The sequence below is a fragment of the Protopterus annectens genome, chromosome 2.part1 (assembly GCF_019279795.1).
Source record: "Protopterus annectens isolate FY-2018-M chromosome 2.part1, PAN1.0, whole genome shotgun sequence".
Taxonomy (NCBI): Eukaryota; Metazoa; Chordata; order Ceratodontiformes; family Protopteridae; genus Protopterus; species Protopterus annectens.
The window spans coordinates 1,254,121,990-1,254,145,430 of NC_056729.1; the positions used below are offsets into that span (position 1 = coordinate 1,254,121,990).

Consider the following 23,441-nt stretch of genomic DNA (forward strand, 5'->3'; position numbering starts at 1 on the left):
TAATGCCCAACTGCAGAATAGATATACACCTAAACTTAAATGCATGTGTCTGAAAATCATGCAGATGCCTGTATAGCCCATTTGTCTCAAGCTTTCTTTTTATTTCAGATCTATGTTCTATTATCCTATCCTTCAGCTTCCTAGCTGTTTTCCCTACGTAAAATGCACTACATAGGGTGCAGGTAGCAAGGTAAACTAATCTAGTAGAATTACAGTCTGCTCCACAAAAAAAGTCAAACCATTCACCTGTTGTAGGATGCTGAAACCTACTATTAGTGTCGAATATGTCAGGGCAACAGACACAATTATAACATTTAGATGTATTCATCTTTGTTCGTACAGGTGATATTTCACTTTGAAAGTCTTTGTAACATAGCATCTGTTTAAGTGTCTGACCATTTCTGAACGCATACTTTGGTGTCGGACCTAACAGATCTTTCAAATCTGGTTGGGCCATTAATATAATCCAGTTTTTTTCAATAATCTTACAGACATCATATGTATTGGCATTATAGGTAGTAATGAATCTTAAGACATTACTATCTTTTGTCCTATTCATTTCAACATGCACTGTCTGCTCTCCTTGCTGGTATGTCTGCTCTGTTTGTAATGTGGTTAAAAAGCCAAAAACTGGTTTGTATAAACTACTTCTACCTTGTACAACCTGTTTATAGGTCATATTAACATCCCTTAATAGATATCCATTATTAATAAATTCTTCCATCATTTTCTTAACCTCATACTCAAAGACATCATTTTCACTAGTTAACCTGCTTACCCTTACTAGCTGTGACTTTAGTATACTTTTATAGACATGTCCCAGATGCATACTAGCTGTATTCAAATATCTAGCTGCATGCACATCTTTTCTATGTATCATCGTCTGTAACTCATCACATTTCCTATACAACTTAACATCTAAGAATACAACATTATCCTTAGAAAAATTCATTTTAAACTTGAGAAAATTCGTCGTAGAATTCAAATACAGCAAAAAACTTTCCAAATCACTTATTGTACCTGCCCATACAAAAAAGCAATCATCAACAAATCTACAATAACAGTCCAGTAGATGTTTAAATTGATTCCTTTCATTCAATATATACTGCTTTTCCCACATATATAGGACCAAGTTCGCAAACGTGTTCGCTACTGATGTACCCATAGCTACTCCTGTTAGTTGTTGGTATGGTGCATTATCAAATATAAAGATATTTTTAGTTAAAACTAAATCTAACAGGAGACAAATATTTTCTATTTCATGTATTTGTTGGGTTGATTGCATTATTAACAAACTTCTTATTGCTTCTATTCCATAATCAATTGGAATCACAGTAAACAGAGATTCAATATCTAATGTGACCAATACATATTCAGTTTTAACTTTCATTCTATACCAAGAATCAAGCTTTTCTAGGAAGTGTGTTGTATCCTTAAGTATCGTCTCACAACCTGGTACATATCTAGCAAGAACATTCTGCAAGTATCTAGAGATGGGTTCAGTCACCCATCCTTTGCCCGACACAATAGGTCTTAAAGGGGGGTCATCTATGGATTTATGAATTTTGGGTATTCCATAGATCTGCGGGATCTTTGGGCAGGTAACAGTAAAATAAGTCAATAAATCAATGGTTATATCTTGGTTCAATTGCATGTCATATAATGTTAAGTTAATCTGAGAAATATGTTTTTTTACATCCATAAATGTAATCTTCCTAAAAGTATGGGTATCTGATAAAAAATCCTGGAATTTATTCATGTACCATAGCTTATCCATTAAAACAGTAGCTCCTCCCTTGTCAGCTTGCTTAATTACAACACTTCTATCATTCTTCATCTGCTGAAAGGTCTTATACTCACTAAAAGTTAAATTATAACTAATGCTTATGTTTCTATTCTTATTTTTATTTTTATTCTTATTAATATACAGGGCTCTAATTTCCATTTCTACAATATTTAAAAAGGCCAGTATTACAGGAGATAACTGGGGCATAAAAACACTTAATCTTTTAAAGGTTGAATTCAACTCATTTGTTTGCTTAAACATTGATTTCAACATAATATTCCTCGTGAATAGCTTCACATCTGTTATAATATCCACAATACTGTCTTTAAACGAAGGAATAAATTTCATACCATGTTCAAGCACCTTGTAATGTTCATCAGATAGCATGATGTTTGATAAATTTACAGTACCTTTTAGTAAACAACATGTTCTCAGCGTCTTGGTGCTTTGTTGGCCAATTTTGGGCTGTCGTTCTTCCTTTTCTGCACCTGTACTGAGCGTTGCGGGGTTTTTTGTTCCAGAGGTTCCTGAAGCCTTTTTTGTTGCAAAACAACCTTCTTCGGTTGTTTTAAGCGAAAGGGCAAAAAAGAGGAGATCTCAGTTTGTTTCCGCTTCTCTCTTCCTTCAACCACAGATACTACTGGTTCTTTTTGTTGGGCTAAAACATTATCGCTAGTCTCAACAAGGGAAGCGCTAGTAAGAGACTGCTCCATTTCGCTGTCCTTCCTCCCCGACTGGCCATGCTCGCACTGATGCACCAAAACGGAAGTGGATTTTAACGCTTCAAATGTACGCGTTTGTTGGTTGGCTGGAATCAACCCAGTCGTTGGGGGCAGTTCAAAGTTATCAAGCTCATCAAGGAGTTTGTTAACAGGCTTCGTTATACGTAATTTATCATTCACATTATCCAGCTTTTGTCGACCAAAATCTTTCCTAAAGTTTTCTTTGGGCCAATGGAAGATTTGGCCATTTTTAAAATCATCAAGATCACGTTGGAGCTTACGCTTCTTTTGTGCTTCTAATTTTGTATCCAACATCTGGATGCGATTCACGAAGGCTTGATATTTCTCATTCATAGTGTCAGTTGTAGATAATTTCAACGCTTCCATGTCTAGTCTCTCTATCTCTTCCATTAGCTCACATTCCACTTTTTCAAAAAACTGGTTCATTAGCTTCATGTAGCTAATGCTGAGTTCAAGATTTAGTTGTTGCCATTGTACTAAGAGTTCTTGATAAGTATTGCCATAAGATGGCATCTTTAAAATACGAAGTCCACGTGGCACCACTCCTAAATCTAGATAAGCTAGTAAGCTTAGTCTTTGCCATTGCAAATGCTTATAGCTCTGCACTTTTTTCTCCAACAAGTTCAGCAGCTTACTAAACTCTGATAATTCATCACTGGTATTCCCATTTTGCTGAGCATCCACAGCTTTAACTTGTAGCAGAGGATTACTTGACTACATGAGCAGCTTTTTTATAGTTAAACTCATTTTAACTATATAATAAAACCACAAAATAGAACAAAAACGAACAGCTGGCTTGGTCTCCTCCTATAGTTTTGTTTGTGGCAACTTAGTGCAAGTATTCAAAGCAGAAATACTCCAGAAGTACTATATACCATAAACATCCACAGCACACGATAGTCACAAACAAGAAACTTTTAATGAAGCTTTCAGGTTTACACCCTTCATCAGCATACAAAATCACAACACATTAACACATTTAAATAGAGGACCATTATAATCACATGATCAAGCCAGCCATTCAAAGGACCACTATAATTAAATATGCAAATTCAATTTAAAAACCTCTAATAAAATTAATTTTCATGCAGTTACTTGTTAAAAGCATAATACATAAGTATAAAAAGTTCTTGTAGCACTATAAGATGTTTCAAAATTGCTTCTTACAATGTTACAGTGTTACTTGTTTATAGAATAAACTCCCAATTCGTGTATGTATCTCCAGCATAGTGAGGACATTTAAAATGACACTAGATTCTTGGGCTGGACTTTTAGTATAATCTTTAAATGCGGATTCTCTGTTGAAATATGGCTTCTGGTCAGTACACAGGTATGCCTTGAAGTGTGAACTATGAACAATTACACGTTACTGTGTTTTTTAACAGGTTGCTTACAATGTCACTGTTGGTATGCCTATTATTAGTTTTGTATATACTTCAGACTTTTCGCAGTGGTCAACACAAGTAGGCACTCACATATTATTCTCTAAAAAGCTGATATATCCACTGTTACTTCTTTGATGTTTCCTGTTCTCACTCCCTTTCTGCCAAAAATCATTCACCATCCACACAGCTATTAGTATAGCATGAAGGCAAACAAAAAGTACTATATCAGTGTTTCTTGACACTCCTAAGATCAAGTATAGCAATCCTTCTCTTTATCATCTCCTATGGCAACAACCTAGACCCATAAATATTTCATTCATTCATTCATTCATTCATACATTCATTCATTCATTTATGTATTCATTCCCCATTTACCCTTGATCCAGCTAAGGATTGCAGGAAATCTAGAGTTTGTTTCAGTTCTCAACAATGAAAAAAAAAGAGAAACTAATCCAGGATCGAATGCCAGTCTTTTGAAGGATGCATATCCCCCCCCACCACTCACCCACCCACAAACACAGGCATTATATATATTCGCAAACAAGTTCCATGTATGGGCATTTTGGAGCATTGCCTTTTCATCTGCTGCACATCTTTGGAATGTGTGAGAAACCAGAGCACCCAGCAAAAGCCCATGCGAACATGGAGACTATATGTACAATCTGCATAGAAGGCATCCCAAACAAAAAAAAAAAAAGAAAGAAGAATCATGCATGTATGAGACACCAGAGCTAACAGCTGTATTACTCTGCTACCTACTACACATATTTTAACACTTTATATGACTCTAACTTATGCAACATCTCACTTTTCTTCAAACAGCCAGTCAATAGGGTGCCATGTATCCATTCTAACGAAAAATAGTACAAGATAAAACTATCCCATCATACACCTCTTGACTTATTACTTCCAGATCTTGCAATATACATTACTGAAACCTGTCATCACTCAGCATTCCATGCTGCTGTGCCTGTTTTGGCTCATGGCAGTTCCTCTTACCTAGCCCATTCCTTCGTAAGCCGACATCCTTCATACAATGATCCTGCCTTTCTCCCTGGCTATTCTGAGTCTTTCTGTCCACCCTTGTCTTCCTCAAACAATCTCTTCCCTGTTGTTTTCATGTTGACTGCCTGTATCTGTTACGCATTTTAAGTTGCTTTTCAATGTACTTTTTATATGCGTTGCTGTGTCTTTAAACTTTAGGTTCTCTCTATAGCAAGCTGAGCTCTTACTGGGCGATGAGACCATGTGCTACATTTAAAAACTCTGTATCAGAACTGTGTTTTATATGCATTGAAGAAGGCACTATTCCCAAAAGTTCTGCTATGTGTATTTCAATTAAAATAAGTGAGTTTTTTATTTCTGGTGTTGAGATCTATTTTTTTATTGTTTTTAGTATTTGTTGTATTTACCCTGTTGATCTCAAATACTCAGTTGCACTGCTTGAAGTTGACTGAGAATACTAGCTGCGGTCCATGACTGAGTAGAGATTGGGGCCCTAGTAGAAATGGGGTAAAATAGGAGTTATCTATCAATGTCAGTTCACCCATTATGGGTATGAGGAGAGCCAGGTCTACTGCAGCACTGACCGATAGGGTGTTGCAGCAAGGCAGCATTGATAGCCAAGGACAAGCACTGATCAAGAAGCGTGTCCATGTGCTTTAGCTAGGGGCTGACACTTCAGTGGAAGTGTATACAGGTCAGTTGCCAGTATTGTGTGAATTATACTTGTCTAGGCTGCCTTAGAAAATTATGTAAAGGGGAAAAATGGGATGAAAATAATACCACTGATAGAGATGACCTGTCCTGTATACTTTTCCTTAGGCCAGGCCTGATTTTATGCCATCCTATTTTTGACAGTTCCCCAGTATGGAAAGGGATTCCTGGTCTGGTAGCAAAGAGGAACCTTCTGATGGAGAGAAGGAGAGGAAGCTCTAACTGGAAGGTTATTGGTCAAAGTGGTGTGCTGGAGAAAAAGATCAATTAAAAAAATAGTAATCCTGATTGATATGGGACTGTTATTATATCTAGCTGACTGAAAGTAAGGTTTGTGGAAAATGCCTTGAACATTTTTGAATATTTTAAATGCTACAGCTATTTTACTAACTCAAAAATTCAAAGACGCTGTTTCTAGGTATCTGTTTACCTGGACAGGCAGTTGTGTGAGCTGCTTACCGCGATAATAGAAACCCGACACGACTTGTGTCATTCAGGTGAAAGGGACAGAGTCCATGAGCTCATAAGTCTCCATTAGTTAACTCCACCCCGCAAAGCCAGTGATTGGTTAGTTGTGCTGTTATTAAAATGAGTGCTGACCTACTCACAAAGAATAAAAGAATCAGTTTTGTTTTTGAGGTAACACAAGTATAAAAATGAAATGAAAAGGTTTCCACATGAGACAGGAATATCATTTGTATGCGTTATCCATGCCATATCAATAGTATGTAAATCAGTAATTCTCTTGATGTTAATTCTAGCACATCGAAGCATATAGAGTGTGACCCATGGGGGACATCTACATCATAATTATGTAACAAATCACCAGTCTGTTTCCATAGGCACCTTACTTCACACATCTAGTAGATACTAGAATTGCATAGAAAATATCACAGCTATTATATTCTTTGTCTTGTGCACCAAAATTGCTATCCTGTAAAATAATATCATCCTTCAAAAAGAGATACCCCACCATTCAACAACAATGTAGTGCACCAGGACAACATAATATAAAAGTAGGCTTAAGGATCCTTACAGAACAAAAAAGGCTATAGATGGAGGGGAACTTCTATTTAAGATACGAATAGCCAGTGGCCCACTGTTATAGTGAGCACCTTACAAAATGATAATGTGGTATATGGCATCTAAAGGAGGAATGGAAAGCTCTAGCCATCATATCCTGTATGATAACTATATCAAGACCTCCCCCCCTTAAACCTCCACTTGTCATAGAAAGCCCAGCATGTAACTCTTACCAAACGTGTATAGAGGAAAACGTTGGACCCCCACACAAATCCACCACAGAAACCCATCACAAGAAGGAAGCAAAGGCAGCTCTGTCTTTTTAGAATGAAATCTAATGGGTCTCTGTGTTGCACTGTCAGCTGAGCCATAATAAAATCTAATACAAGTAACAATACAATTAGAAATATAGTATTTTTTGACAGAAAACCTTAACCTGAATAAGATAAAATAAACAAATAGCTGATTCAATTTCCAAATGACATTTTTGTTTTATTGTTTTGTTTTTGAACCTCCACATGACCAAGCCCAACAGCTCATCCATCTGCAGCAGCTGACCCATTCTTTCTTTGGTCATGGTGGCCATGGACTGCAAGGCAGGCAAGAGCCCTACAGCCTATTCTTTCCTGCCTGGAAATGCACCATAAGTTCAGCCGCCTGCAGTGAAAGTTGATAGTAATGAGTGGACCAGCCTTGTACGTCTTGCAGAGTAGCAAATCCTCTCCCCCACTGGATCATTCTCTTCCCTTGTGATGGCTATTTAGAGCTCTGTTATAGCAACCCATTGAGGATTCCCTTGGCTCACAGTATGAATGCACAAAGGACCACTTGCAAGATAGATAATCCTGGGCTCCACAAGGTAGATGCCTAATGCTCCCACTAGGTGTCACCTAGGTTGTGAGCCCCCACCAGGACTGGTGAGCATGTAATGGCCATTCACTCTCATCCTCTCCTGCCAGCTCCTACAGGTGTCTGAGTCACTATAGTAGTTAGGAGTTTATCCTTCTATTCCACTGAGAAACCTAGATTTCCAAATGTCTTACATCCTTAAAAACTACAGTAAGTCCATAATGTGCCTTCTAAAATGTATACGATGTAAGAAGCCTTCACCAAATGTTTTGCAGGTGAGGGTATATAATGTTTTGCAGATGAGGGTATAAAATGTTTTGCAGGTGAGGGTATATAATGTTTTGCAGATGAGGGTATATAATGTTTTGCATGTGGGGGTATAAAATGTTTTGCAGGTGAGAGTATATAATGTTTTGCAGATGAGGGTATATAATGTTTTGCAGGTGGGGGTATATAATGTTTTGCAGGTGAGGGTATATAATGTTTTGCAAATGAGGGTATATAATGTTTTGCAGGTGAGGGTATATAATGTTTTGCAAATGAGGGTATATAATGTTTTGCAGGTGAGGGTATATAATGTTTTGCAAATGAGGGTATATAATGTTTTGCAGGTGAGGGTACATAATGTTTTGTAGGTGAGGGTATATAATGTTTTGCAGGTGGGGGTATATAATGTTTTGCAGGTGAGGGTATATAATGCTTTGCAGATGAGGGTATATAATGTTTTGCAGGTGAGGGTACATAATGTTTTGTAGGTGAGGGTACATAATGTTTTGTAGGTGAGTGTATATAATGTTTTGCAGGTGAGGGTACATAATGTTTTGTAGGTGAGGGTATATAATGTTTTGCAGGTGGGGGTATATAATGTTTTGCAGGTGAGGGTATATAATGCTTTGCAGATGAGGGTATATAATGTTTTGCAGGTGAGGGTATATAATGTTTTGCAGGTGGGGGTATATAATGTTTTGCAGGTGAGGGTATATAATGTTTTGCAGGTGAGGGTACATAATGTTTTGCAGGTGAGGGTATATAATGTTTTGCAGGTGAGGGTACATAATGTTTTGTAGGTGAGGGTACATAATGTTTTGTAGGTGAGGGTATATAATGTTTTGCAAATGAGGGTATATAATGTTTTGCAGGTGAGGGTATATAATGCTTTGCAGATGAGGGTATATAATGTTTTGCAGGTGAGGGTACATAATGTTTTGTAGGTGAGGGTATAACATGTTTTGCAGGTGAGGGTATATGTTTTGCAGATGAGGGTATATAATGTTTTGTATGTGGGGGTATAAAATGTTTTGCAGGTGAGAGTATATAATGTTTTTCAGATGAGGGTATATAATGTTTTGCAGGTGGGGTATATAATGTTTTGCAGGTGAGGGTATATAATGCTTTGCAGATGAGGGTATATAATGTTTTGCAGGTGAGGGTATATAATGTTTTGCAAATGAGGGTATATAATGTTTTGCAGGTGAGGGTATATAATGTTTTGTAGGTGAGGGTATATAATGTTTTGCAGGTGAGGGTATATAATGTTTTGTAGGTGAGGGTACATAATGTTTTGTAGGTGAGGGTATATAATGTTTTGCAGGTGAGGGTACATAATGTTTTGTAGGTGAGGGTATATAATGTTTTGCAGGTGGGGGTATATAATGTTTTGCAGGTGAGGGTATATAATGCTTTGCAGATGAGGGTATATAATGTTTTGCAGGTGAGGGTACATAATGTTTTGCAGGTGAGGGTATATAATGTTTTGCAGGTGAGGGTACATAATGTTTTGTAGGTGAGGGTACATAATGTTTTGTAGGTGAGGGTATATAATGTTTTGCAAATGAGGATATATAATGTTTTGCAGGTGAGGGTATATAATGCTTTGCAGATGAGGGTATATAATGTTTTGCAGGTGTGGGTACATAATGTTTTGTAGGTGAGGGTATAACATGTTTTGCAGGTGAGGGTATATGTTTTGCAGATGAGGGTATATAATGTTTTGCATGTGGGGGTATAAAATGTTTTGCAGGTGAGAGTATATAATGTTTTTCAGATGAGGGTATATAATGTTTTGCAGGTGGGGGTATATAATGTTTTGCAGGTGAGGGTATATAATGCTTTGCAGATGAGGGTATATAATGTTTTTCAGATGAGGGTATATAATGTTTTGCAGGTGGGGGTATATAATGTTTTGCAGGTGAGGGTATATAATGCTTTGCAGATGAGGGTATATAATGTTTTGCAGGTGGGGGTATATAATGTTTTGCAGGTGGGGGTATATAATGTTTTGCAGATGAGGGTATATAATGCTTTGCAGGTGAGGGTATATAATGTTTTGCAAATGAGGGTATATAATGTTTTGTAGGTGAGGGTACATAATGTTTTGTAGGTGAGGGTATATAATGTTTTGCAAATGAGTGTATATAATGTTTTGCAGGTGAGGGTACATAATGTTTTGCAAATGAGGGTATATAATGTTTTGCAGGTGAGGGTATATAATGTTTTGCAGGTGAGGGTATATAATGTTTTGCAAATGAGGGTATATAATGTTTTGCAGGTGAGGGTATATAATGTTTTGCAAATGAGGGTATATAATGCTTTGCAGATGAGGGTATATAATGTTTTGCAGGTGAGGGTATATAATGTTTTGCAAATGAGGGTATATAATGTTTTGCAGGTGAGGGTATATAATGTTTTGCAGGTGAGGGTATATAATGTTTTGCAGGTGAGGGTATATAATGTTTTGCAGGTGAGGGTATATAATGTTTTGCAAATGAGGGTATATAATGTTTTGCAGGTGAGGGTACATAATGTTTTGTAGGTGAGGGCATATAATGTTTTGCAGATGAGGGTATATAATGTTTTGCAGGTGAGGGTATATAATGTTTTGCAGGTGAGGGTATATAATGTTTTGTAGGTGAGGGTACATAATGTTTTGTAGGTGAGGGTACATAATGTTTTGTAGGTGAGGGTACATAATGTTTTGCAGGTGAGGGTATATAATGTTTTGTAGGTGAGGGTACATAATGTTTTGTAGGTGAGGGTACATAATGTTTTGTAGGTGAGGGTACATAATGTTTTGTAGGTGAGGGTACATAATGTTTTGCAGGTGAGGGTACATAATGTTTTGTAGGTGAGGGTACATAATGTTTTGCAGGTGAGAGTATATAATGTTTTTCAGAAGAGGGTATATAATGTTTTGCAGGTGGGGGTATATAATGTTTTGCAGGTGAGGGTATATAATGCTTTGCAGATGAGGGTATTTTATGTTTTGCTGGTGAGGGTATATAATGTTTTGCAAATGAGGGTATATAATGTTTTGCAGGTGAGGGTATATAATGTTTTGCAGGTGAGGGTATATAATGTTTTGCAAATGAGGGTATATAATGTTTTGCAGGTGAGGGTACATAATGTTTTGTAGGTGAGGGTACATAATGTTTTGTAGGTGAGGGTACATAATGTTTTGTAGGTGAGGGTACATAATGTTTTGCAGGTGAGGGTATATAATGTTTTGTAGGTGAGGGTACATAATGTTTTGTAGGTGAGGGTACATAATGTTTTGTAGGTGAGGGTACATAATGTTTTGCAGGTGAGGGTATATAATGTTTTGTAGGTGAGGGTACATAATGTTTTGCAGGTGAGGGTACATAATGTTTTGTAGGTGAGGGTACATAATGTTTTGTAGGTGAGGGTACATAATGTTTTGCAGGTGAGGGTATATAATGTTTTGTAGGTGAGGGTACATAATGTTTTGCAGGTGAGGGTACATAATGTTTTGTAGGTGAGGGTATATAATGTTTTGTAGGTGAGGGTACATAATGTTTTGTAGGTGAGGGTACATAATGTTTTGTAGGTGAGGGTACATAATGTTTTGCAGGTGAGGGTATATAATGTTTTGTAGGTGAGGGTACATAATGTTTTGCAGGTGAGGGTATATAATGTTTTGTAGGTGAGGGTACATAATGTTTTGCAGGTGAGGGTACATAATGTTTTGTAGGTGAGGGTATATAATGTTTTGTAGGTGAGGGTACATAATGTTTTGCAGGTGAGGGTACATAATGTTTTGTAGGTGAGGGTATATAATGTTTTGCAGGTGAGGGTATATAATGTTTTGCAGGTGGGGGTATATAATGTTTTGCAGGTGAGGGTACATAATGTTTTGTAGGTGAGGGTATATAATGTTTTGCAGGTGAGGGTACATAATGTTTTGTAGGTGAGGGTATATGAAAATGAGATGGATCTTTGGATTCAGTGGAATGTTTGACATGACGTTATGCAACAAAGAAGGATTTACAGGTAATGCCACTATATTTTTATGAAAAAGTGTAAGGAAAATAACATATGAAGACTTGTAACTCTGCTACTTTTCTACATGAAGATAAAAAAATTAAGTGAACCAAGCAGATTAGTTCAAAATATACTTTTACCATTCTTCTAATGTTAAATAAAACCCACAAGAAGGAACTACAATTCCTCTAGAGGTTAGAAGTGAAAACCCCCTTTAATAATTAGTTTCACATTTAGAATACAGTCAGAGCTTGACTTTCATGGGACACAAACTGAAAAGAAATAGCAAATAATTTTAATAGAAGGCAAAGAAAGCTGCAGGCTAGATATTTGAGACAATTAGCCAGAAATGACAAGGGAATGTAGGTGAAGATGGCCTAGGTTCTTTTTTGATCCCAATGATACAGCTGTCGTATTTGGCGCAATAGGAATCCTAAACTATGGGCTTTCTTACTTTATGATGTCTTGCAGAATACTGACAAACTGTTGTTATAAAATAGTACAGTAGCATATATGCTATGAAATGAAGGTTCTACAGGATGTGAATTACCCTTTCTATCTGCAGCAGAAGAAAGTCTTCCATGGCAAGCATTTTTTAAGAAGAAAGAAACAAGGTGTTATAGCCCAAAAGGGAGTAACAAAAATGTGGCAAAACTTGAAACATTTCTCTTATTATTTGAAAATGGAAGTTATATATCTGAAATGGAGACAACAAGTATTTCTTGAAAGTACCAAACAGATTTGGGAAGGTGATAAACTGTGAGATGTAACCAGAGTACTATCAAATAAGACCATGTGTGACCTAAATTCTTTGCATAAAACTGTAAGAGTAGACAATTAAAGCATGCTGGAGGGATAGGTTCCTGACCCAGAGACTCCCTAGACTCGGGAATAGACTGCCCATACATGTCAAGCAGAGCACCTCTTTGGCCCTCTTCAAAAGGAACCTTGACAACTGGATAGGAGATAGGAAATTTACCCCGGGGATCATGTCAGTCGCCCTGCTAGTCAGGGGTCCAGGGAAGTAAATACTGTGGGAAGAAATAGCCAGGGAATTGTTATTGCTAGGCTTGTATAGGCCCTAGGGCCAATAGCCTACTACCAACCTATGAACCTATTTACACCTATTTAGTGAAAGGCTGTGATATGGTATATCATTCAGAACAGCCAAAGCTTTGAGATTTTGTAGGTACAAAGCTAAGACAATGATCCTCAAAAATTCAACATCTTAACTAAGAAGTAATGTGTCAAATGACTTGGCTGCATTTTAAGCACTACAAAAAATAATGACTTAAAATGCAGCCAAGCTGAACTCTCTTAGATGAGGGAAAATGGATGAACCAACAGCCTAGAAAACTATGAAGCATATCCTCACTTCCACACTTCTTGCTGGTACACCCAGACTTTGTCAAATGCTAAACATTGCAGCAGAATGAGTTACCTGTGTACCATAGGACGGCCTAAGATGGCTGCTAAATCCCACCTTCACAAGCCAGCTTCTCCATTACATTGGGTGCTGCCTGATCTTGGGTTATGTGGGGGTCACAATCAGGGCTTTATCCCTTTGTATGACAAAACCAGCAATCAGCACTTCTTTGTGCTATTCCAAGTAAAGATAATTAGCAGCAACAGGTGCAGGATATTTTCAGTGATGATATATTTTAATAAGTATTGAGACACCAACACTATTTCAGGTATCAATGAAGGCTGTCCTTACTTCAAAATCTTCTGTTCAGAAGAATATAAAACATACTGTCCACCGATAAGGTACACGAACCAGGCTTCCATGTGTTTGTACACATGGAAATTTAGATTTATATTTAAACTTATATTTATATATGTATATATATATATATATATATATATATATATATATATATATATATATATATATATATATATACATATATATATATATATATTCACATTTTAATTGGCATAGATAGGTGTATATATACATTAATATTATATTAGTACATATACATTATTACCATTTTAAGCACTTATAGGACATTTTATAGTAGTTTATATGTTGAGACTACTATACAGACCTTGAAGGGTTAATGTATGTAATTTTTTTGAATTCATTGAATTAACTGGTTGACGAATGAAGTTGAATCTGTTATTATAATTAGTGTTTGAGTATTGTAGCAGATGATTCTGATGAAGTCTCCTGGTTGGAGATGAAAGCACTAAATCTGCCTTGTTTTTACCTTCTGGTTTAAAATTATCTTTACTTGTGTTTGAATAAATCTTTTTCGTGGAAGCCTGGTTCATGTACCTTATCAGTGGACAGTACATTTTATATTCTTCTGAACAGAAAATTTTGAAGGAGGGACAGCCTTCATTGATACCTGGAACAGTGTTGGTGTCTCAATACTGCTGTGTGCTTTGTGCTTGTGTGGATATTTTAATAAGTACTTGACAGAGAATGAAACACAAAGCAATAAATAAGGTTTAGCCCTGATGGAACCTTACATTAGCAGGCAGAGGTTTACAAAATCAGTGTTTAGAAATCAGGATAATATTTAATACACAATTTATGCATTATGGAGAAAAATGGTTAACTGGTTCAAATATATATTTTTTCAAACAGAAGAGTTTGGGTATGGAAACAAACAGTGGTCCCCTTCACAACCATCACATCAGAAAGAGTTCTTCAAATCAAATTATTACAGAGGAGGATGTAAATAGATATATGCATGTGTGTGTATGTGTGTGTGTGTGTGTGTGTGTGTGTGTGTGTGTGTGTGTGTGTGTGTGTGTGTGTGTGTGTGTGCATGTGCTCGCGTGCATGTGTGTGTGTGTCTGTGTGTGTGTGTGTGTGTGTGTGTGTGTGTGTGTGTATATACATCTGCATATGAACATGTGAATTCATGTATGCTTCAAATCCACATATTACACCTTTGCTGTAGCACTAATGACCAGAAAGCTAATCTTTCAGGCTTTTATTACATCAGTATTTTCTTTGCATACCCCAGCCCCCCAGCAGGAAAGCTTGAGCTCAGAAATAAGTAATGTGTAATGAATAACCACTCATTAATGCTGCTTAATATTTTGGACTTGATAATCTGTAGTAAAAGCACATCTAACTATTACTTTGTTCTATGTATTTATGTCATCAGGAAGTTTGCTAGATTTCCTCAAGACCGATGAAGGAAGCAGAATACCACTTCCTAAGTTGATAGATATGACAGCACAAGTAAGTGATCTTTTTAAATTAAGTGACTGTACCAGGATACATTTTAGCTGACAGAATAGAATACAGTGTTTTAGGAACACAAAGTTAATGTTTATGACACATCTGTGGCTCAATGTGGATTATTCTGGAGACTTGCATGTTCCTGCTAGCTTGTTTTAGGTTTAGTGATGATGTAGTCCTGGGTATCTTTTGTCATCTGTCACCTAAATATTATGGTGCATTTTTATAATACATGGGTTTTTAAACCTAAATAATTAGGTACTAAAAGTTATAGCCTTCCTGTATTAGAAAATGCCTTTGTTTAGAACCATCATAGTGAAAATATTGTAAGCCATAAGAATAGGTTAAAATATGGACCCAGTTAAGATGGTGGCTGAGTCAGATTCCTGTCTCTCCTCCTCTCCTTTGATTTCAGAAGGTTTACAATTGGAAGAGATACCGTTCATTACCAAAATATACTATATCTTTGGTAATTAGACTTGCTAGTGTGCCCATGAAGAAGAACCTAAAAAAACAAATAACTCCTTCCAGTGCTGCTAATCCTACACAACTTGCAAATCTTGTTAATGACCAGCCTGCAGTGAACTAGCGATATTACATGGCAAATGTAGAGTTCACCCTCCTCACTTAGTTTGCAGCAGGTAATTTAGGAATTGCACTCAATCAACACCAAACTCACCAGTTATATTTATAAAGAGAGTAGATGTAAAACTCTCTAATACAGAAAAGGCCCTTTCAGTGCTCTTGGACCAGCTCTTCTCAGCATAAGATAACAGATGTAAAGCAAAGAACTGGGGTGCTGAATCTAGACTGGAATGGATTGAAACAAAGCTAGTTAATCTGGAAGATAGGGGCATAAGAGGAATACAAGATTCATGGGAATAACTGAAAGAGTGGAAAGGATGGACTGTACTCTTTACATGAGGAAACAACTAGCACTTTGGATGGGGTTACCAGATTCAGATAAGCAAACTGAAATGACACACAGAGTGTTCATCCCTCAACATTTTGTGCAAGAATTCCTAGACCAGTATCTTGAAACTTATGCCCTAAATGATAAACTACTGACTGTTCTCTGGATCCCAGGAAAAGTGATAAAGTTGAGTAATTCTAGGATCTTATGTGACCACAATTACTTGGCCGACATTGATTGAGGAGAACAGGTTTTCAACTAGTGATTAAATTGTATAGCCAAGTTCACTTAGGTTAAGACTTTTGTATCCTGTCTTTCTCCAGATTCATTCCCCTGGAGGTATAACCACTTTAATTTCAGCAGAGGATGCAGTGCAGTGCAAAAGCTGAGCCTGGCATTACCCATTCCACGGTCTGTGGATGGTGCACAGATATGCAAACACCCAGCCACTGCCACACTCTACAGAGAGAGGGAGCAACTTGCATCAAAAGATCCCTTTCATCTTTTCAGGAGAAGAGAAAGTGAAAATACTCAGGTGAAGGACTGAACACTGGATATGTTTAAAATGAACTGTTCCCTATGCACATACAAGAGCTCTCAAAGGACTTTGGACAAGAAAATGTCATCCTCCTCAGTTTTTTCCTTTTTTAAACTCAGTAGTTTGGTAGCAATGGGGAACAGTCTGTCTGCTTTCCTGGGTGGACGACTCAGACTCAGATTGTTTGATAACCTTCTTTTTACAAATTGACACTGGATGGCTTAAACTTGATACACATTGTACATGTTCTTGTGAAGATTCGTACTTCACAAAAGGTGCTATACTGATGTTATTTATTTTCTTTATCAAGTTTTTGGCATTATTGGCATTGCTGATGAGTGGAAGCTGATGGGATCTGGCTCCTGCACAAAACATTTTAATTCTTCTTTCAGACATTTTTATACCACATACGATGAAACAAGGAAACATTTACTATAAGCATTAAATCATGGTCATTTGCTGACTGCTAGCACTGAAGGTTTCCAGAGAGAAGTTTAAACTGACAAGGGTTGCTGATTTTCTTTGACTGGAGGGGGAGGGAGTCAGGAAAAGGATGTTTTGCCTACCAGTAGCATTTTTGTGTACTGTGTATTTCCAACCTTCCTACCATTCTTAGCACTGGAGTTTTACCTCCCCCTTGTGGTGTGGGTTATTATTACATATTTAAATAGTCTGTGGGTTTTGAGAATTAAACTTTGTTGCTGGGTGTGTAACTTTCTAAAGGCTGTTGTATTTCTAAAGTTGATGTGTTCTTCCAGTAAAATCAAAAAAGAGACCTTCAGGAATTCCAGGATGCTTGTTTGTCAGCTAGAATAATGACAACCTCCATTCTTTGGACTAAAATTAGGGGAATGAATAGTGTCTTGTTGTGAGTATACTGGTCTCTCTTGACCCGCAGGAAGATTGGCTCTCAGGACTACTAGAGGGGAGATATTAGGGTCAATTAGAAAATAATTACAGTTTAATATACCGGGGTAGGGCTAGCCACCCAGCAGTGTGAACCTTGGCTCTAAAGGATTGCCACTATTGAAGTGATACACCAACCCCCATATGCAAAATGGGAAAAAAGGGGTTGTAGATGGACAGATGGATGGATGCTGTTCTTTTATGTAATGTAAATGGGGTAGTTAACTCTGTGAAATGGGTAGAATATATCTGCTGCTCATGTTTGTTTCCCCTTCAATGATTTTACTTCAGGAAACTCATTTAAACAGAATTAACTTTTAAAATTAGTGAAATTTGGAAATGTTTTAATTACCCATGCAAGTTACCCTGGTGGACAAAATAACAGGGGGTAGCTATTTTGCTTAAGAAAGACATTCCTTGGCAATTGAATGATATATATTTTGACACAGAAGGTAGATATGTTATGATAAAGGGTTACATAGTAGGAGTCAGATCATCCATCTTGAAACTTTACCTCCCACCCCTCCGCACTGAAGTTGAGGCAGTTAAAAAAATTATACGAGACTGGATTGCATTCAAAAAGGGCCTGAGTATCTGGAGGGGGGGGGGGGGCTGGAATACTGTTCTTTCTTTGAGGAAGGGATGTTCTGGCCCTAAGAAATTCTGAATTCCATCTTTAGGGAAATATCTTCAGAAAACTTTGCTGCTCATGGGCACAGAGGATGCTCATAAAACCTTGCCTATGCCCAATGACATATGCGCCTGTTTTTCTCCTAAATCCCCTTTGACTCCAGGACTGGCACATTTTTAGTCATGAAGTAGCAGTTATTTGATATTTGGTCTTCAGTACCATCCAGCTCTTTTGGCAGATCAATCCTCAGTTGTCCTTACATTTTTGTTGGATGTGAGCCATACGAGAAAGCCTTAGGTGTTAATATGTATGTCTACAAAGGGTTGCTTTTAGGAACAATCTGACCACATTCCTCACTAAAAAAAGGTTTATGGTATAACAGGAGGAGTAACTGCTGACAGTAAATGGGAATAAGCTGAAAAAAGTATTTTAAAGTATTGTCTGAAGATAGGGCATGATAAGAAACTAGCAAAATGTATAAGACGAATAACTATCAGTTAATGGAGACACAGAAGGACTTGATGAAATAGATATAGAAGATGAAGCCAGAGTTAAGGAGTTAAGAGAGAGTATAATGTTGGCAGTGGATTATAAGCTAGATTTCATCAAGAATGAGATAAACATCAAGGCTTTTGAAAATTTCCTTCAGAATTCAAAACATTCTGCTATCCACACGAGGACAAAGCAGGCAAACAGGTGGGTGACTAGTTTGAAACCCCCTGGAACTGGGCACATTACTAGGACCCCTGGCACAATCCTTGAGAGATTTGCCCATTTTTATGAACAGATATACAAGACCTACCTGCAATTTCTGGAGGTTCCACAGTTGACAGAGGACTGACTTGAGCAAATCATGTATGGATGGTTTCCCCCTTGAACTATATGCCCTGTATAGGGACATATTTGTCTCCATATGCTTAAAGCTCTTCAGTAGCATCTTAGATTTCTGGTAACATAGGTTCATAGATTCATAGGTGTGCACTTGACTAATGACCCTGGAACCTTTACAAGCCTAGCCCATAGGATTACCCTAGCATCATGCCACCCAACCTTAGTTCCCAGTGCCTCTGTCGAGTAGAGCCACTGGAGTGATTCCCGGATGAATTTTCTATTACCCATCCACTCATCATTATTTCTCTTGAAGAGGGCTAATAAGGTGCTCTGCTTGACATGTATGGGAAGTCTATTCCATAGCATGGGAAGTGTCTGGGTTATGAACCGTGTATGGTGCACAGGGATTGGGATTTCTTTAGATATAGCATTTCTAACAAAGCTGGGTCAGACATGGCTTTGTCAGTCAAGCAGAGATTGCCTCTAAGTAGGTGATATGAGACAGAGAATAGTTGGAATTTTTTGAGTCTGTCCATATAGGGCAAGTGTTTAAGGCCTAGGATCCTCTTTGTGAGGCACTTTTGCAGCTTCTCCAGTTGTTGCAGATATCTAATGAGGTACATGGCAAATGGTGCATTGTACTCGATGATTGGCCTAATGAGAGAAGAGTAGAGGGAGACAATGACCTCTTTCTTCCTGGATGCAAAACCCTTAGTAATGAGATGTGCCACATAGAAGGACGTCTGAGCACAGTGGCAATGTGGTGGTCAAAAGAGAGATTGCTGTCAACCTATGTTCCCAGATCTCTTATAATGCCTTATGTGTTCAGTGTACTACCATCGATGTGGTAATTCATGGGAATCGGGTTTTTCCCAAAGGGGATGATGACATTTTTTGGCATTGAGCTTAAGGCCATGGTTCTGACACCAGTTGTTGATCTCAGTGAGGCCTTTCTGTAGGATGGCAACATCACTTGGGAAGTTAATAATAGTTCCCAACATGCAATCATCTGTGAACTTTGGCAGCCAGAGTCCCTTTGTGTTGGCCTGGACTTCAGAGAAGTAGATACCAAACAGGAGAGGACATAGGACTGAACCCTGTGGGACTCCACTCATGACTAATCAGCAGTCTGACTTGGAGTCAGCTACTTTCACACAGTGGGTTCTATTTGTGAGCCAGTTTGCAACCCACCTAGTGATATAGGGGTTGATGCCTAGCTTAGTGAGTTTTTCTATGATTCCTGAGTAGAGAATATCAAAGATCTTGGCTAGATAAAGGTAGGTTGCATGAACCACCTTGCTTTCATCCACAGCTCTGGTGACTGACTCAAAGAAGTCAACCAAGTTGAACAGGCATGATCTACCCCTCACAAAACCAAACTGTGTGTGATCCAGAGTTTGGAGATTCCCTATATCGTTGTTTATTAGGTCCATCTGTTTGGGTTTGTTTGTTCTGATTTCCTGCCAAGAAGTGTATCATATAACTTATTTGTTTGCAGTTAAAAGCATTCTCTAGAGTCTCCTTGCTCCTTTATCTGTTTAAAACTCTCATTTAAGGGCTCACTGCTGGTTTTTTGCTGTGATAAACATTTCTGCATTTTTTTTCTACCTTAGTAGTGTGGGTAGTTATAGCATTGTCCATATTCAGGCTTGTGTTTTGGGCCTAGTTGTTTGTTTGTAGAGGCTGCGTGTCTGAGCACATGTTCCAGGCCATCTTAGTTTAGCCAAGCCATTCTTGCATTTCAGTGATAGGGAAGTGTTTATGGTCATTGGCTGATTGGGGTTACCTGGACTACAGCTTGGAGTAAGCACCTCATTGGTTCTTTCAAGCTTTTTTAAAGTTGTTTCAGGTTTCAACTTTCTGTTACTTAAGAAGTTACCTTGTGAGTGTTTCTGCCATTTCACACCGAGCTAATCGAGGAAGGGCACTCAGCAAACTCTGATCTGTGATATATAACATTAAGCATCCTGTTTTTTGCTTATTTTTATGTGTTATTTATAGCACTTTTATTGTCTGCTGCATACTTCTCTAGCTAGTTTCACTATGTGTGAGGTATTAACTGGAAATTTTCTACATTTGTTAAGTATCTGTTTGGATTTGTTTGTTCTGATTTTTATTTCCCACCCTCCCTCCATATTGGTATCCTGTTCTTATACTTGGTGGCTTTGCACTTGCCCATCCCTACTGTAAATCTGATCTGGGGCACTCCTCCCAGTCATGTGTCATTACCTCATTCTACCTAATACAGGGAGAACATTTGAGAAGGCCAACCCACTTAGTTTCTTAACTTTGAATTATCTTCTGCTCCTCCTTTCTCCCTTTCCATTTTACAAAAAAAAAATCTAAGCTTGTTTCCTGCCTTTCCTGTAAGTAGTCTAGTCCATATACATATTTTCTGTATCCAGGACTGTTTGTAAGATTCTGAGCCCCCAAGCCTTTCTGTGATGGAGGGAAGCCTTCTAGCTTATCAGTTGGAGTGGTAAGCACTAGATAGCTTATCTGAAAAAAAAATACTTTATGCATCGCCACTTTGCTAGGGTTAAACTTTTCCCAGTGCCATAAAGTCTGCTCTTCAAATTTTCCCTTAGAACTAGCCATTTTTTAGTTTTAGCATGCAAATCTGTTTCTTTGAGCTCAGCACTTGTTCAGAACTCATTGTAAGCACTAAATAAGCTACAAATTACTACAGCACTCAACATACCTCAATTGTCTAGAGGAAAACAGTTTTTAGTACTTAATAAATAAGGAACTATCCAGGCATTTCTAAGAGTCAGCTTCCGGTGTTTTCTCCTGTCTTTCTGATGAATCTGGGCATCTTGGGGCAATGCAGCAATTGCCTCATGTACACAGACAATTCTCTCCTCCTGCCACCCAACACTACAACCTGTGAGAGATGCACTTATATAGCCAAACTGGAAGCAAAGTTCTCTTCACCCAAGATTGGACTAGACAGTCAAGAGGAGAAGGTAAACACTTAGACCACACCACACTCATCACATAGTCCCTCAAAACCTACGCCACCAAAACACACACATAGAAACACAAAGCACACACCTACATTCATAGAGGCTCTCAATAAATATCTTCCCAAGCAACAGGGACCTCCAAAGCAGAAATGCAAGCAACCTTCACCCCCAATACAACCCAAATGACACATAACCCACAAACTTAGTGTGCCACTCAACCACAGCCCATAAGGTATAACAACGTACCCAGCACTCTAGTCATAAGTGACTCTATAGTCAGGCACACTGATGTTCCACTCACCAGGCTAAACAAGGAGAAAGTTACTGCCAGCTGCCTGTTGGGTGCCAGGATCTGCCACATAATGCAATCACTGAAGTTTCTCCACAAGTACAAATATGACTCTGTCATTGTCCATGTTGGTGTGAATGACCTGAGACAATGTACCTCCCTGGACTACATGAAAAGAGACATGGAGGAGCTGTCCGATCTTGTAGCCCAGGCAGGTATGACCCTAGCTCTGAGTAGCATCCTGCCATCACCAGGAATGATACCACAGTACAAGGACAAAATGATTAACTTTAACAATTGGATAAGTTTCTGGTGTCATTCTAAGGGGATCCAGTATCTGTCTGCCTGGGATGATATGATCGACAGACCAAAATGCTTTGCCAGAGATGGCCTGCACCTGTCGCCCTTGGGATTCTGGATACTGGCTAAGGCTCTTGCCACCCCTATAGTGCCTTTTTTAGGCAAGGTTCAAATTACAAATTCACCACCATAACAGGTACAAGCAAGCAAAATCTGAGGGTAATGCTACCCAATGCTAGAAGTCAAACTTCAAAATGCACTCACTTGAGGCACTCCTTAAAATGGAGAACATTGAAATCTGTGCAATGACAGAGACCTAGTTCAAGGCACCAGAGAGCTCCCCTGCATTACCAGGCTATAATTCATACCACACTTTTCGGCCACCTAACCTGGAACGAAACACTAAAGGTGGAGGCATGTCCAAATTCATTAAGGATATCCAAACCTCCAGGCTAGTTGCTCAGCATAATGCAGCTGAGATTATCCAAGTGCACCTAACTCTGGGCAAGACCGCAATCCAAATTGTAGCTTGCTACAGATCTCCCACCATGCCCCAGGATTCCCACTCCCCATTTCTTGATACACTGGAAAATATTAGGGTACAACCTAACACCCTAATAATGGGCAATTTCAACTACCCCACCATTAACTAGAAAAACTACTCATGTACCAACTCTTTTGCTCAACGTTTTCTGGAATTCATAAATTCCAATGCCTTGGATCAACTTATCCACACCCCCACTAGGGGCAGCAATATCCTATACCTGATCATTACCATCATGGGCAACTGGTGTTCCACACGAGAGGTCAATTTCTTGTTGATCAGATCCGACCACAAGCTAATCACCCTAGACATCCACATCCTGCCCCCACCCCCCATTAGGGAAACCACTGTAAAAAGATTCACGCTTCTTAAGACAGAAGTGACAAACTTCACTACACCCATGCAGACGAACAATAGAGGTACGACTGATGAATCCTACACAAATGCACTTTATAACCACTTACACGAGTGCATGGATCATGCTATCCCTAACAGAACCAAGATGCTATCTTCCAAAAAAAGGAAGCCAATCTGGTGGTCT

General features: G+C 38.3%; 1 protein-coding gene across 1 annotated transcript in view; it reads left to right on the forward strand.

Moving 5' to 3' along the window:
* BLK (BLK proto-oncogene, Src family tyrosine kinase) overlaps positions 1-23,441 on the forward strand; it is a 961,491-nt gene that overhangs the window by 775,673 nt on the left and 162,377 nt on the right. Inside the window, exon 11 of the mRNA XM_044062787.1 lies at positions 14,906-14,982. Coding sequence (XP_043918722.1) covers positions 14,906-14,982 — 77 coding nt within the window. The remainder of the gene's footprint in view (positions 1-14,905; positions 14,983-23,441) is intronic.